Consider the following 16,578-nt stretch of genomic DNA (forward strand, 5'->3'; position numbering starts at 1 on the left):
CCTGGTTATTGCTTACCGGCCCCACCCTGATGGTTGGGTGACGTGGCCACACCTTCTTCCTGGCGCTCTGCCTCCTTTTTCCTGTACACAAGCGCAAGGTCATATATGCAAGGTCATATACACTTCATATGTGTATATGAAGGGAACACATATACACAACTTCCGTGTTTGGGCGGAAGCCCAGCGAGGCTGCGAACGCTGCTGGCAAGGCGTGTAACAATTGGTAGGGCCGTGGGGTACAGACTGTAGGGCACGCTTAATGGCGTCGCTTGGAGAGGGAGGCTGTCAAAATGGATGGAATGAACGCAAGGGGGCCTATTCTTATTTGATTGACACAACGCAGATTCAACTATTGGAAATAGCCTTATCTAACACATATTATGAAATAACTGATGTCCTATGGTGACCTACGTGTTGCTTGTGGCCTATGGGGTGCTACCTTTAACCTTTAATAATGTCATATTTACAAGTGTGGGTTCTCAAAACCGCAACAATATATATATATATATTGTTACGTTTATGGGGGTAGGTTAGAGAATACCGCAGGAAAGGTAAGATTGAATAGAAATAGTATGCACCGTGTGAAATGTGGGAGCATTTCGATGTAATAAGTAGGGAAAATGGAACTTAAGGCTGTGTTTAAATGTGCATCATACGAGGGGTGATGCCGTGCTAATTAGTAGTAGGGAGTAAGGATAATTTCCCCTGTTTGTAATATCCTCTGTGGCCATCACTAATGCTTATAACAGCTGGCCAAGCATAACATCAGCTGGCCATTATTCACGCTCCAGTGGACACGATAAGACAAAGGACCTGCCCAGGAGAGGCGGAGCTACAATGGTTTGAGGGGCAGGGGACAGGATCGGCAGGCTACGCGGCCCCCCCCCCCCGCCCCCACCAAGGGAGTGACGTGGTTGGAGGACATGAGAGGAGCACGGAGCAGGAAGGGAAGCTTTGGAGCAGAAGGTTGGAGAGAGAGGGGAGCGTTTTGAGTGGGCCCGTGTGGAGGCTGGTGCTGGTGTGCATCAGGACGTGGCTGTGCTTCCCTTTACCGAAAAGAAGGAATTTTTTATTATCGCACCAAAGGAGTCATAATGCCCGTCGTCCTCCTATGTATATTCATGGTTCAACGTGTGTATAGTAACGGCTTAGATTGGTCACAAATAAACAATTTGCACTATGTTGTCCTGATGAGCCCATACTGAGGCATCTCTGCCTTTGTCTATTTGTGACCATAGAGTTTTAATCTCAGTCTGCAAAGACTTGAGTACCACGCGGATGCCTCCTAGTTTGGAGGTGGTGTGTTGGTATAATTTATGCACATGATGTCAGCGTCATGCAGGGGCGCCGTAAGGGGGGGGGAAAGATTAGGATGATTCCAAGGGCCCTGCACTGAGAGGGGCCCTAAAAATTATGAGAACATTAGGTAAAAATGTGCGCACGTGCTTCATATGGGCCCATTGTGATATCTTTTCATGGGGCCCAAAATCCCTAGCGGCGCCCCTGCGTCATGTCATAGGGTTAGTGTGCTGCTTTCGTTAAATTTATAGATATATATATGCACCTGTACATATGCACCTGTATATATGCATATACATTGTGAATTAGACTAATCAACAGAGGAGATCATTTCGGTGTATTACATTCCACATCAGAAGGCTCCAGTAGAACTCCACTAAAAACATCACACACACACACACACACACACACACACACACACACACACACACACACACACACACACACACACACACACACACACACACACACACACACACACACACACACACACACACAACTCATCCATTTATAGTGGAGAACCAAGAATAGAGGCGGTATCACCCACTTCACAGCAGGCTTTATAGACACCGATCCTCGGCACGTGTCCGGTTTTTATTCCTGATGCGACCCCTAATGCATACATTGCCATACACGTATTAGCTCCATTATATTATGATTGCACACTTTCTGTAACAGTATTTTACAAAATAACAGTGTCTCTCTGACCCCACATTGAGTACGATATTTTATAGCTTTATAGAGGTGAAACAAAATCAAAGTGAGAAGAGCAAAAAGTTAAAGGTGTGAGAATATGCCAAAAGTGTTTGTGTACCAAACATACATTTCTTTGGTCTGCACGTCTCTCAGAAGGATCTCGTTCAGGAACCAATTCCTGTTGCTGCCTTGGCCGGAGCTATCGTGCCAAATCTGCAATTGTAAAGGCTTGCCTGGAAATGTATGGAGTGGCAAGATGAAGGCTCGCACACTTCCTTTGTCGAATCCCTGATGGAACAACGAAAATTACAAAAATAATGCATAAACTTCATTGAGAAAAAGCAGTTGAGAGATTGTATGTACATGTGTTAGCCTGGTGTTGGCTTAGCGGTTCGGGTGCCGGCTTGGGATCCTAGGTTCCTGAGTTAGAATCCCGGTTGATCGTTGAATTAACACCAGGGGAGTTGACTCGGCCTGTCACCCTTCCGAAGTCGGCAAATTGAGTACCAGCTTGCTGGGATGAATGAGTCATTTGGGTATCCTGTGTTGGAGTGGCGACACGTCCAGGATTGTGCCCAATAGCCAAGGAAACTGATTCGGCAGCCCTATGAATTGTCACAGTGCAAAAAGGAATTGTCATCATCATCATCATCATCGTCATGTACATGTGAGGGCAGTTCAAGGTGGATTTGGACCATTCATTGTAGAACGTAAAAAGAATCGTTCAACATGGGAAACCCCTCAACTTCTCTCAAATACCTCTCCACCCCGTTTCTTCCAGGTCAATGAATATTGTGCTGCCTCTTCTCCTCCTGCCAAATGCATTAATATTGTTATGTCGGGTGGGGTAGTGATATGTAGAGCCAGTTAGAGCTGAATAGGTAACGTGCTACGTCTGTCGCGGTAAGGAATCTGCCCTGTAATAAGTTTCATGTGTAGGCGTTTTGTCAGTTAAGAGTATACCTTTGAACATACCAGGATGTTCGAGTGATAAGTAGAGTAGGGATTAAAGAGTAGCGCCCCTGTGTGTCCACATCTGGTAGCCAAACATTTGTCCCTTATGGCAATGCACACCTGTAGACACGTAGTTAGGTACCTAGCGCAACATTAAATAATTCCATTCCCTGACATGACTTTGGAAGACGGACAGGCAAGGGGGGAGGGGGGGGGGGGGGGTGGGGCGGCTCGGGGCGCCACCGCATGGACCGCGGCCAGCTGCACCTATGAGCTATGATCACGCTACACGCTACGTGCTATACCATGCCCAGGAGGGCTGTGATCGGTTGGCGCGAATGGACGCGGAAGGCGCAAAGCGGGTGGCCAAAGGGCGGGAAGTTACGAGGCTCTGGTTGGGTGCCGTGCCGAGGCTGACGTCACCGTCAAAGGTTATAAAAAGAGCGCGCGGAAGTGCGGAACTCTGTGCGCACTGCGCAGATTCCAGACCCGAGTTGAAAGATTCCTGGCCCTAGCAGTCCCGGTGCGATCTCGAGTGGAGAGAGTCCTGTCTCTGGTTGCGTTGGCTCGCAGTCTTGGCCCTGGTTGAGTTGGCTTGAGAGTTGGCTTATCGATCGTGTGTGAAGATCGACCTCGTGGTGCTTGGAGCGGTGCTTGTGCGGGAGGGAGGCTCGGTGCTGTGAACGGGCCTAGCGATGCGTGCAAGGCGGGTGGAGGATTCCTCCACGCCGGAGATTGAAGACGACAAGACAGATAAGACCGAGCTCCGCATTCCCAATTACATAACGGACGTGTTATTTTGGTTGTTCACTCCCCCGTCTGTATTTGACGTCAGTGTGTGGGATCCCAATCTAGGAACTTTATATAATATTGCGTTTTCCTGTCCCAACGTTTCCTTGCAATATACCCTTGTATTATTTTCCATCCCCTGTTAAACCTGTGCCCAGTTGAATTAATTTCCCTGCAGAATCGAAGCTGCCATGGGTTCGTTGAAGGTAAGCTCTTGCGCAGCCTTCCATTTTCCTTCTACCTCCCGCGTCCATAGTTGAGTCCGTGTTGGTCGTCGCCTCCGAATAAATCCATTTAGGCCTATCCGCGGTCTCTGGTGTTAACCGGAGTCGCACGACAATATCAAAGATCTGCCTGGCCAAGTCTCTATTTTCCCTCGAAAACACATCCCCAACCAACACTGATGTGCACAACTATCGGGGATGCCTCTTCACGGTGGCTGTTGTTGTTGTTGTTGTTGTTGTTGTTGTTGTTGTTGTTGTTGTATTGCCCCAATCAGTTCTGGTTGAACACACCAGCGGAACAGAGACAGCCGATCAATCTCAAAAGAGCGACCCAGAGATCCCTCACATCCAAGATGTTGTGCGCTTGCCTACGTAAAGCCAGGACCACGCAGTCTTCCATGATGATGAGGATGTAAAGTTGTAATGTCATTGTCCTGCTGTAAAGTGCTTTGTTTTGTATGGTCTCTTGAGATGTGTTTGATAGGCTAGAGGCCCAAGATGAGCTGGCAGTAGTTGATGACTGATCTATGTAATGTTTGTATGTTAGTAATGTTATTTCTTTGTGGTGTCCTGAGTCGGTACCTGTGAGTGCCCTAAGTGTGTGACTACGCATATTGACAGTCACCCACGCTGCCCTGACAAATCCGGGCAGCAGGGAATAATGGGGACGATTTAGCCCCTGACTTGCATTGGGAGGATGAGAGGGAGAGGGTACAAACACCACGAAGAGGCGTCCCCGATAAGGGATGTTGTTTATTGTGATGTGTGGTGCAATGCTATGTTCCTTGGTGTAATTTGTTAGAAGAGTGACTGTTGATTTTGAGCGAGCTACTTTTAGTATGTTGATGGTTTGTCGGGTGTTGAAGAAGGGTTGAAGTTGTGCTGTCGCAGTGTTGATGCTGCTATGAGTCGAATGGATGGTCATATCATCCACATATGAGGCTAATTGGATGTTATCGGGTGGTTGTGGAATGTCGTGCATGAACAGATTAAAGAATGTGGGAGAGAGGACTGTGTCTTGAGGGCCTTCATTCAAAAAGTGTTGCGTGTGTGATGAGCTGCTGTTACAAATTATGAATGACCGTTTCTGTCTCTGTCTCTGTCTCTGTCTCTCTCTCTCTCTCTCTCTCTGGTGTCTTTATCTTTTGTGAGTATCTCATTCAAACTCCGCACCTCACCCAAGGTTTGATTCTTATACTAGTGTTACCTTGTTGTATCCATTGTCCAACTCCAGACAATCTGTTGAGTGATATTGGAAGTTGATTCGGAAGTAGATGGTCGAAGTTGTCCCAGCTTTTGGCATCATTCCAGTGCTGACTATAACGCAGTAATAATACTCATTGGTCAAATCCATTCCTTTAATTGGTAGTACCTTCCACTGTTAAAGAAGAAAAACGAGCATAGTTCATTATTCTGAAACACATCAAAACAGCATATAGTTGTATTGTTGCTGTCAATATTACCACATGTAGAGCAGACTCTTGCCAAATATAAAAGCTACATTCCAGAGATAATTCAACTTGGCAAAAATATGAACAGAAGAATTATTGATGTGTGTCTATAAATAAAATACACTACCACTACTACTACTACTATTTCATTAATGGCCTCAGTAATCCCAAACCTTTTTGAAAGACTTCAAAAGAGCCATCCAAAAAATATATTTTATTTTTAACCCTGTTGTGGAGAGGAATTCCAAACCAGAAGTATTCCATAGGGCCTGGATGGGTAAGTGTGGAAAATGGAGTTTTTGACATGCATGGCAACACCATCTCTGAAATGGTAGAGGAAATCACAGTGGGGATGGCTGGGATGGAGTTTGAGACAATGGGGAATGTGTTAGGGTGGAGGGACACGTGTTTGGGGTGGTGAGATGCCTGGTGGGGGCTGAGGAAACCACAGTGGGGAAGGCAGGGAGGTTGAGACAGCGAGGAGTGTGGTAGCGTGGAGGTGAAGGCAGCAGGGGTGGCTGCTATCCAGGACCACCCTGACACGGTCTTCCCACTACAAATTTTCCCTTTGTCAAATCTGACAGCTGCTGACGAATCCTTTTCTGGACAGCCATCATAGCATCCACAAAATGTTTTACAATAAACATAGGGGCAATAACCCTGGTGCTAAACCTGGTAGAATAAACTGTATACTGCACTGACTAAAGGTATTTAAAACCAATTTCAATGGTTGCTAGAAGACAGGGCAGCATGTAGAATCATACTAACATAATCATAAGACTTTAAACAAACAAACAAACAAAAAACCTATTTTGGGGGGCAACCCTTCCCGTCCCCCAACTCCGTATACCTCCTCAGACCCCAATTTTTATAATGCCTTGAACAAACTTTGGTACATCATGGGTGATGAAAGTTGTGGTGAAGTTTCATCGAAATAGTGTGTGTAGTTTCAGAGGAAAAAGCAAATTCCTATTTTTAGGAGGTCAAACCTGGATCAACTTGGACCCCGGTAAACCCCCTTAAACCCCGATTTTTTTTTTAATGCCGTCAACAAACTTTAGTCACAACACAACAAATATCATTTGTGCCAAGTTTGGTCACAATCCCTTCAGCGGTTTCGGAGAAGAAGTTGCAAGTGTTTACGGACGGACGGACGGACTGAGGGACGGACGACGCGTCATCGCATAAGCTCCCCTGAACTTCGTTCCAGGTGAGCTAAAAATGGGAAAATTATCAAAATCGACTTGTACTCCACATCGACTTATCGGAAGAAAAATACAGTATATACAGCATGTACTGTATACACAGTGCCCTCCATAAGTATTGGAACAGTGAAGTCAAATGTATTATTACTAGCCCCCATTGGACTTAGTCCGAGACGGGGGCTTATGGATTGGGTCTCATTCATCCGTCCATGAATGCATGTGTCCGCAACCCTATCTCGGAGAGGCATTGACCGATTTTGTTAATACTTGGCACAAAGACAACACATGATGGCATACATATTGCCCATGATTTTGTTTCGTGATGCGATCAAAGATGGCCAACTGGAGGGTATTTTAGTTGCAAAAACCCCGATGTTGAACACGTCCTCAAACATTTCGCGGATATGCATTTACCGATCTTGTTCAAACTTGGCACACAGATAATGAATGAGGGCTTACATATGCACGTCATTTTCTTTCGAGATCAGATCCAAGATGGCCAACTGGCGGCCATCTTGTTACTTAAACATGGCCATTACAATTTATCGGACATGCATGGTCTGATTTTGGTCAAATTTAGCACAAAGACAATACATGAGAGTATACATATGCAGAAGATTTTGTTTTGTAATCTGACCAAAGATGGCCGACTGACAGCCTTTAACTAGATGCAGCAAAATTACTAAAACCACTGGGGCGATGACATTTAATGTCTTTTCCTTCTTGTTGCTATATACTCAAGAAATCTGGATTTGAGATCAAACGATGAATATGAGGCAAGAGTACACGAGGTCAGTTTTTAGTTCTTGGCATTTTTATGCATATATGTTTTACCATTGTATAATTGCAATATATGTGCAGCCCCTCCATTTTAGGTGAGCATAAGTATGTCTGTTACATCCTGATCTGTTCAGTGCACTCATTCTTCCACAGGCCTGAACTCTGTATCCAAAAATAAAAAATAATAACATTTCGATAACCGTTCGACGATGTATCCAAAAAAACCACCCAATCTGGCCTCCCAATTTCGTCCAAATCCATCCACAACTCTGAGTGTCTTGTTCACAGACAGACAGGGGTGAAAACATAACCTCCGTCCACCTCCGGTGGTGGAGGTAAACATTATGCCTCTACTAAAACCAAGATATAAACAAAGTGAATGTCTTATAATGGAACCTGATAATTCTGGGGTGTTTGTTGAATTATATATTTTTTACAAAGTCCTTTTTTTTTTAATGGGATTTTGCCACAAAGCTTACAAGGCCACTCGAGGTGGAGGGTACAATATTTGCATAAATAGAGGGAATAGGAAGGACAGTGTAGAAGTAGGACTTCTACATGAATGAATTAATCCGAATTAATTAATACTGGCGGTGTTAATTTAACCCTGGTGTTGGGCTAGCGGCTAGGGTGCCGGCTTAGGATCCTAGGATCCTGGGTTCGAATCCCGGTCGATCGCTGAATTAACGCCAGGGGGGTTGACTCAGCCTGTCATCCTTCCGAGGTCGGCTAATTGAGTACCAGTTCACTGGTAATTCCCTGTTTGTCGTTAAAGGCGGCAAAAAGGGTTGGCGTCAGGAAGGGCATCCGGCCGTAAAACATTGCTTCAAAAAGGGGACCGAAAAACAACAACAACCACGGTTCCCGAAAAAGGCCAACCCCCGCTTTGCGGGGAAAAATGGCCTCTAAAGGTGGTTATTATTTTTTATAATTAATACTATCTTGTTGGATAAGTTTCCCTGTAGTTAATTACAATTCTTTCAGGAAATCATATAAATATGAATGTTGAATAAGATATTCTGAAAAGACACATGTAGATACTGTGGAGCTGAAAACTGTGCTCAGCAAATTCTTTCAGATGCATGTATTTTCCTTTACACGTGAAATCAGATGTACATTCATCAAACTTGGAACGCAATGCAAAGGATTTGAATTCATTGGAGCAACGATTGGAATGCAAAGGAGACACTGCAGTGAAATCATTGCCAAATTATTCGAGAGGAGAAAGTTACCCAAGGGGTAATTTTCTCTACAACACATCTTTCATTTTGACATGGTTCTCTTGTGCATGAGCAGAACCAGCTGGGCCGGATTTAGGATTGGGCAAGCTGGGCAGTTGCCCAGGGGCCTCCACAACCAGGGGCTCTCCACATATGGACGATCAGAAAAAGCTGCACTCTCACTGTCTGAAAATTTCGAGTTCAGAATTTTCTTCCAGTAATTGATAAGGTTCTGAATTCATTGGAGCAACGATTGGAAGCCTATGAGAACACCTGTTCTCTTTTCGGTTTCTTGCGTAAACTGGAATCACTGGACTGCGATGAAATCGAAGCAGCTGCAACAAAATTGGTTGCTGAGTACAAGGATGATCTAGATCAAACACTTGGTGTTGAATTGTGCAGTTTGCAGCCTTCCTCACTCATTTACTGGAATACGAAGATAAGATAGGGAGAGAACATTTCCTTTACAAACTGTTGATGGACAAGAAAGTTGCAGATACATTTCCAAATGTCGAGATAATGCTGCGGATGTACTTGGTGCTCATGGTCACAAACTGTTCTGGAGAACGTTCATTCAGTAAAATGAAGTTCATCAATAACAGACTCCGTACTACAATGTGTCATGATAGGCTCAGTCACCTGGCCTTGATGAGTATTGAATGTGACATTCTCAGAGAGATTGACTTCGACAAATTGATCCAAGACTTTGCAAGGGTCAAGTCTCGTAAAGTGCCTGGTCTGTAAGTATAGGTATTAGTTACTTTACTAGATTCTTATGATTGATCATGATTGACCTGCTTGCTTATTCACTATTCAGATTCTTCATACTTGAAACATCGGAACTTCGTAGATTCTTATAGATTGATCATGATGTTTAAAGATGTGCCTGCTTGCTTATTCAAATTCTTTATGCTTGAAACATTGGAACTAGATTCTTATATAGATTGATCATGATGTTTATAGATGTACATTTTAATTCAGATTCTTTGCACTTGAAAAATATACTTTATGGATGACTGTAACTATGTCTTGTCACATTTTTAGTCTTCTAAGGTAGGGTGGGGGCCTCCACTACTGAAGGCTGCCCAGGGGCCTCCACATGTCTAAATCCGGCCCTGAGAACCAGATGTGGGGACCAGAAGGTTAGAACACACAGTTCCCTTGAGAGGACTTCAAAAGACTTTTGCATTATAAAAGAGAGAGAGAGAAAGCTGGAAAGGGGAGAGAAGACTCTGCTTGCTCTTGGTGTCATCCTGTGCTGTAAACCAAAGTGAACTATTTCATGCAAGTGAACTGTTCTAATGTTGTATGTAATCTATGTTTATCAAACCCAGTTTTCTCCCGATAATTTAATAAATCTCCTAAAACCAACCTTTGTGGACACTGACTCTTCGGAAGCACACCTCTACTCTTCTTCCTCCTCTACACCCCATCTCACCAAATTCATCCAGCTCTGACAACTGTCTCTTCATTATAAGAGTCTTATGAGGGCATACTGCAGTGGTGTCCTTGTACTGTATTAAAATCACAAAAAACACCAAAGTGTGTCCAAAAAAAATACATCCAATGTACAAGTATTTACCTTCCGTCGATCTCTTAAGTCGGCGCTGCGTGCCCAGAGTCCCGCAATTAGAGACAACAAGATGATAGCAATGACAGAACCAAAGACTGCACCGTTGTTTGCTAGGTCAAACTTTCCAAAAACCGTGAGAAAGTCTATAGTATTAGGTGGAACAAATATGTCCGTAATCATGAACCAAGGTGTGTCAATATCTGGAGGAAAATCAATAAATCTGCTGTTAAAATTGCAGATGACATTGTCTCTCGTAGAGTTTGGGTGGATCTGCAAGTGAAAGACAAAAATCACTTTTATGTTTTTCTTTTCTGTTATTTCTTGTGGAAGAAAATGCATTTAACTACATAAGTAAGGATACCCTTTTACAATGCACAGAAATTACATGAATACAGATAACAAGGAGACAAAAATAGAAGGTGATGTGGTCTATTGTGCTTGGCCTATAGAAACACTCAAAGGTAGTTTGAAGTATAAATGAATTTTTTTTTGGGACAAACCACATCTCAGCATCCTCCATCTTGCACAGTCCTTCATTGGCACACTTCAACCCCTATCCAATTAAATGGCCTTCATATGCAGCTTGTTGGTGTATTGCTCTCCTCTCTGGGCTTGTAAACTTGCCTCACACCTTGCTCAGTTTGGACACCAAGGCATTCAAGATAATTTGAATCTCTCATGATGAAGCTTTTGAAAGATTGGAAAGCTTTGGAAAGGAAAGCAAAGGATTGGAAAGAGATTGGAAAGCTCTTGGTGAACATCATCTCGGGGTATGCTCTGCATGTTGGTCGGAGCGATGAAGAGAAGGACAAGTTCTGGTGTGCGATAGAGAAGCTGATGGAAAACATGAAAGATGAGGAAGTTGTTGTGGTAGGAGGAGACCTAAATGGACATGTGGGAAGGAGTATGGACGGTTTTGAGGGAGTTCATGGGGGTTACGGATATGGTGTGAGAAATGGAGAAGGTGAAAGGATTTTGGAGTTTGCTGATGGAGCTGATTTGTAATACTCAGTTCCAGAAAGGGGATAATAAGCTTGTTACATACATGTCAGGTGGGTCGACGACAACTGTCGACTACCTGATGGTGCGTAGGTGAGATAGGGGGCACCTCCGGGACACAAAGGTGATCCCGGGGGAGGAGGCTGTTTCACAGCACCACTTGGTTGTCTGCGACATAAGGGTGAAAGGTGCGAGGAGAGCTCGGCGGGTGAAGTACCAACCGAGAATGAAGGTGTGGAGGTTGAAAGAGGTGACAGTAAGGGAGGTATTAAAAGAGAGGCTGAGTCGGGTCGAGGATGATGTGGTTGAGCTTGAAAGTGGTTGGGTGTCAATGAAAGATAGTCTGTTGGGAGCCGTTGGTGAGGTATGTGGATGGACAAAAGGACCACCGAGGCACTCGGAAACATGGTGGTGGGATGATGAAGTTGGAAAGGGGATTGACGAGAAGAGGAAGAAGTTCAAGGAATGGCAGAAGGCGAAGGGTACGGGAGCAGAAAAAGCAGAGCATGAAAGTTATAAGGCAGCCAAGAAGGCTGCAAAGAAAGAGGTAGCAAAGGCGCAAGAGACATGTAGGAAAATGTTCGGAGAACGCTTGGATTCGGAAGAGGGTCAGAGAGCGGTATTCAGGATTGCAAAGCAGATAGCGAAAGAGAGGTGTGATGTGATGGGGGTGAGTTTCTTGAAGGATGAAGTGGGACAAATCGTTGTGGACCCAGATGGAATTAAAGGAAGATGGAAAAGATATATGGAAATGCTGTTGAATACAGAGAATGAATGGGATGGCAACATAGAGAGTAACCCAGTTTTAGGACCGGCAGAGAAGATAACTGAGAAGGAAGTTGAGGAAGCGATAAAAGCAATGAAGAGTAGAAAAGCGGGACGGCCGACGGGAGTTGTGGGAGATATGTTGAAGGCAGCAGGAAGTTGGGGTGTGAAGAGAATGACAGAGATCTGTAATCTGGTGGTGAAAGAAGGCCGCATTCCAGTGGATTGGGAACTGAGTACCCTTGTCCCTCTATACAAGGGGAAAGGTGACCCTCTGGAGTGTGGCTTGTACCGAGCGATAAAGTTATTGGAGCATGGAATGAAGGTATTGGAAAGGGTGTTGGAGAGGAGGATAAGGAAGAAGGTGAAGATCGACGAAATGCAGTTTGGATTTATGCCAGGAAGAGGAACGACAGACGCGCTCTTTATTGTGATTCAGTTGCAGGAGAAGTACATGGAGAAGAGGAAGAAGTTGTTTCTTGGGTTTGTTGATCTGGAGAAAGCATTCGATAGGGTTCCACGCGAAGTATTGACATGGGCATTGAGGAAGTTAGAAGTGGAGGAATGGTTGATCAGAGTTGTGATGGCAATGTACAATAGAGCGCGCACAGCTGTAAGGACGAAGGACGGGAACAGTGGTGAGTTTGAGGTGAAGGTGGGAGTGCATCAGGGGTCGGTACTAAGTCCACTACTATTTGTAGCTGTGATGGAGGTGCTGGCTCAGACCGTAAAGGAGGGTTTACCGTGGGAGTTGTTGTATGCAGATGATCTGGTGTTGATTGCGGAAAGTATGGATGGACTGAAGGAAAAGATGAACAAGTGGAAGGAAAGTATGGAGACAAAAGGTCTGAAGGTGAATATAGGAAAGACGAAGGTTATGGCAAGTGGTAAAGCATGTGGTGAGGTGGAAAGAACTGGGAAGTGGCCATGTGCTGTGTGCAGGAAGGGTGTTGGAGTGAACTCCATTCAATGTACAATGTGCGCTGAGTGGGTTCATCAAAAATGTAGTGGTCTGAGAGGGTCATTAACCAATGTTTCAGCTACATTCAAATGTAAGGTGTGCACAGAGGGAGCTGCAGATGGAGGAAATGTTGAGTTGGATCTTGGAGACGGCGTGAAGCTGGAAGGTGTGAAAACATCTTGCTATCTCGGAGACATGCTGAATGGAGAAGGTGGATCAGACTCGGCAACAGTTGCTCGAGTGAGATGTGCATGGAAGAAGTTTCGGGAACTGAGTGGCGTGCTGATGAGGAGGGGAGTGTCGTTGACGCTGAAGGGAAAGGTGTATGCTGCATGTGTGAGAAGTGTTATGATTTATGGGAGCGAGACATGGGTCATGAATGGAGAGCAGCAACGAAGGCTGGAAAGGGTGGAAATGCGAATGGTTCGGTGGATGTGCAGAGTGTCGCTGAGAGAGAGGAAGACAAATGATGAATTGCGAAAGATGATGGGAATAGAGCCTGTGATTGATGCTGTGAAGAGGAACAGGTTGAGATGGTTTGGTCATGTGTTGAGGAAGGATGAAAGTGACTGGTTGAGAAGAGTGATGGAAATAAATGTAGAAGGAAGTAGAGGACGGGGAAGACCGAGAAAGACTTGGCTAAAGACGGTGGAAGAAGACATGCGGGCAAGTGGGTTACCAAGTAGAGATGCAGAAAATAGGGCAAAATGGAGAAGATTGTCATGGGGACCGCAAGGCTAACCCCCACTCTTGCAGGGAAAATGGCCTTAAAATGCATGTTGTTGTTTGATGAAGCTGGGTCTATGGGACTATCACTTTCACATCACAGACATGTCAGTGGTCTGTCTCTGACAACAGAGGGTTGTGCAGGACGCACAGCAAGCACGGCTTGTGAAGCCCACATGGGCCAAGCGGCTGTGGCAGCTGCAGAATCTTCCCGGGTCCCATGTGTGGTTGTGGGGTTTTCGCAGCACAAACACAGGGGTGGATGACATCGGCTGGCTGTAGGGTCTCCGGCTGCGGGTGGGTTGTGTTTGGATCTCGAGGCAGGCCCGCTGTACATGAGTTGGGTATGGCGGTTGTCGCTTCTGGCTCTTTGGGGGAATCACTGGGGGCCAGGAGTGGGTATGTTATTTAAAAGATCATGAGAAGGTAGGCTGACTGGGACTGTTTAGAGATTCGAGGCATTAGAGGTCTTTGTTTTAAACTGAGGTACAGGGTGATTTTTCATTTCTTTAAAATGGGCAGACATGTATTAGAGCTTTCCTTTTCCCTTCATGTGTATCGACAGAGTTTTGAATGAGAGAGGAAAGAGTTAATGTGATGAGGTGAATGAGGCATATGGCCAGTGTTTTTTAGTATTGATGATTGAATGATTGGTACCAGGACGATGTGTATGAAGAGAAGCAAGTACACCCTGTGAGATGAATCCCCACCTTTATTGGCATTAGGTAAAGGGGGTTTAGATATTTTGGAATGAGATGCCATTCCGTGTTGGTGCTGGTTGCGGAATTGTTTCATTTTGCAAAGGTGCAAGAGTTTGGTGACATGTTGGGAGTATGGCTCATTGGGTGTAGGGAATTGGTGACAGCTGAAGGCGGAAGGGCATCCCAGCACTGGGTGTGTACCTGGCTCCGGGCAGACCAAAAATCCCAGAGTAGCAGAGGAAGTATGTGGTGTAACCAAGAAGGCCAGGAGACGGACTCGCGCGCCATGTGTCATTGAGGGCACCAGTGGGGGAAGACCAGGAAGCTCACACCTACTCCCCCCCCCACCCCCCCCCTCCCAGGATTTGGCATGAAGGAGGGTAGCTTGGGAGAGAGGAGCGTGACCTCAGCGGCATATGATGCCGCATTTTGAGTCGGGCATAGACCTGCAGAGGGAACCACACTGCCAGCCATGATATTGTGAAAAGGCACAGAATATAAATTTTTAGGGCCAGCCTCAAACTGATAGAGCACAAACATGCGGACGGAGTGCAGGCAAATTTGTTACTTAGAAACACTGTAGAGAGGGGGCGGGGGGGGGGGGGTTGGGGGTTAATGGTAAATGAGAAAATGTGTTTTGTTGATACTAGGATAGAGTAGGGATGTTTTTGTACTATTTTGGATGTCTGTGGCTGCTGGTAAGGGTAATTATGGTAAGGGTAATTAGATTATGCTTGGGCCCATTGTGTCACAAATTGTCAGTCGGGGTAGGCACGCCTCCAATCAGGCTCGGCTGATGAGCCATGTGAGGTCACACATCAATTTTAATCACTATTCGTGCCTGCTGCATGGGAGATAGGCTGATTTTTTTATTTATTAAAATTTTTAGTTGTTTACACACGACCACACAGCTGACTCAACAATTAATCCCCCTATCAAAACAGAAAAAAACACGCAATACAGAGTCGACCCGGACCTGCCCTCAGCTGTGAAAATGAGGCTTTTCTCTCAATGACCTTTTGTCAAAGATCATTGTTCAAGAGCTGCGTCCATCTGTTGTAATTCAACACCATCAGAGGTGCCACAGAAATCTCTTGGCTTCTCAAAGTGTCAGGCATTCACTTCCGTTCTTTTGAAAACACTTCGGTGATGTTTCCTGCGTCAAGGTTAAATGTACCAAAAAAAACAAAAAAAACAGGAACAAATCCATGTCCTAATCGTAGCCATGATACATCCGGCTTTTTCCGCCCAACGATCAATCAAATTATCTCAATATCTGGTGCAGAACATGTGAGTGAACATTCAGAGGAAGAAGTTCGCCTTCCAAAGCATCATGGCTTCTGTTAACCCATCGAGCAGTACTGGTGGGAAGAAGAAGATAATTGTTCTCACAATCAACCAGAATATTGATATATGTAGGAGACTGGAGAAGGGGGACAATAGAAATGCGTTGACGCACGAGTGCAATGTCGGATTGTCAACCATCTCCGACATCAAGGACCAGGACAAGTTACTGGAAGTTTACACCAGAGACAGCCAAAAGCCAGCCAAAGCTGCCAAAAATTTCGTACTCTACACAAGCCAAAGATGAAGCAGCGAGATAAGGTTCTGTACGAATGGTGTGATCTCCAGCGTTTGGAGGGAGCGCCAATCTCAGGACCGACGTTAATTGAGAAGGGAAAGTATTTGTATGATCAGATGGGATTGACTGATCAACGTGCCTTTTCTGATTGCTGGCTGGCTTGTTTCAAGCTGTGACATAGGATACGGTAGCTTGATATCTCAGGAGAAAAAAAGTCTGCATATCACGATCCAAGAAATTTCCATTATGGTGACACAACCAAGTGATGATAATCCACTTCGAAATTTGACCGAAGTTGAAATTGAAGAGCAGTGTTAAGTGGACCGTGTTATGACTGACTCCGAACCCATCGACAGGGTTTTCTGTAAGGCTCACTTGGCTGCGCATGGATGAGTTTGAGGGTTGGGGAGTAGCGACTGAAACCTGAATCCCATCTCAGTTTCTCCTGATGACTCCATCTTTGCTCCTAAATTATTTACGTAGGTTCCTTATGAGGACTCCAATGCAGTATTTGGCCTTCCATTTGATTGTTAATCCCCAGAAGGAAGTTTACCAGCATAACGATGACTGAGAAGAAAAAAACTTTCAAATGAACATCTCACTTGGGCGAATGCAGGGGTGTGGTCCATTACAAATCAGCTTGTAGAGAGCTT

General features: G+C 45.1%; 1 protein-coding gene across 1 annotated transcript in view; it reads right to left on the reverse strand.

Moving 5' to 3' along the window:
* The window catches only part of LOC137413133 (polycystin-1-like), a 162,442-nt gene that overhangs the window by 69,570 nt on the left and 76,294 nt on the right, over nucleotides 1-16,578 (reverse strand). The window contains exons 13-15 of the mRNA XM_078767972.1: nucleotides 10,201-10,461; nucleotides 5,170-5,340; nucleotides 2,123-2,283 (exon numbers count right to left, since the gene is read on the reverse strand). Coding sequence (XP_078624098.1) covers nucleotides 2,123-2,283; nucleotides 5,170-5,340; nucleotides 10,201-10,461 — 593 coding nt within the window. The remainder of the gene's footprint in view (nucleotides 1-2,122; nucleotides 2,284-5,169; nucleotides 5,341-10,200; nucleotides 10,462-16,578) is intronic.

Source organism: Myxine glutinosa, chromosome 14 (assembly GCF_964187855.1).
Source record: "Myxine glutinosa chromosome 14, kmMyxGlut1.1, whole genome shotgun sequence".
In the NCBI taxonomy this organism is placed as follows: Eukaryota; Metazoa; Chordata; class Myxini; order Myxiniformes; family Myxinidae; genus Myxine; species Myxine glutinosa.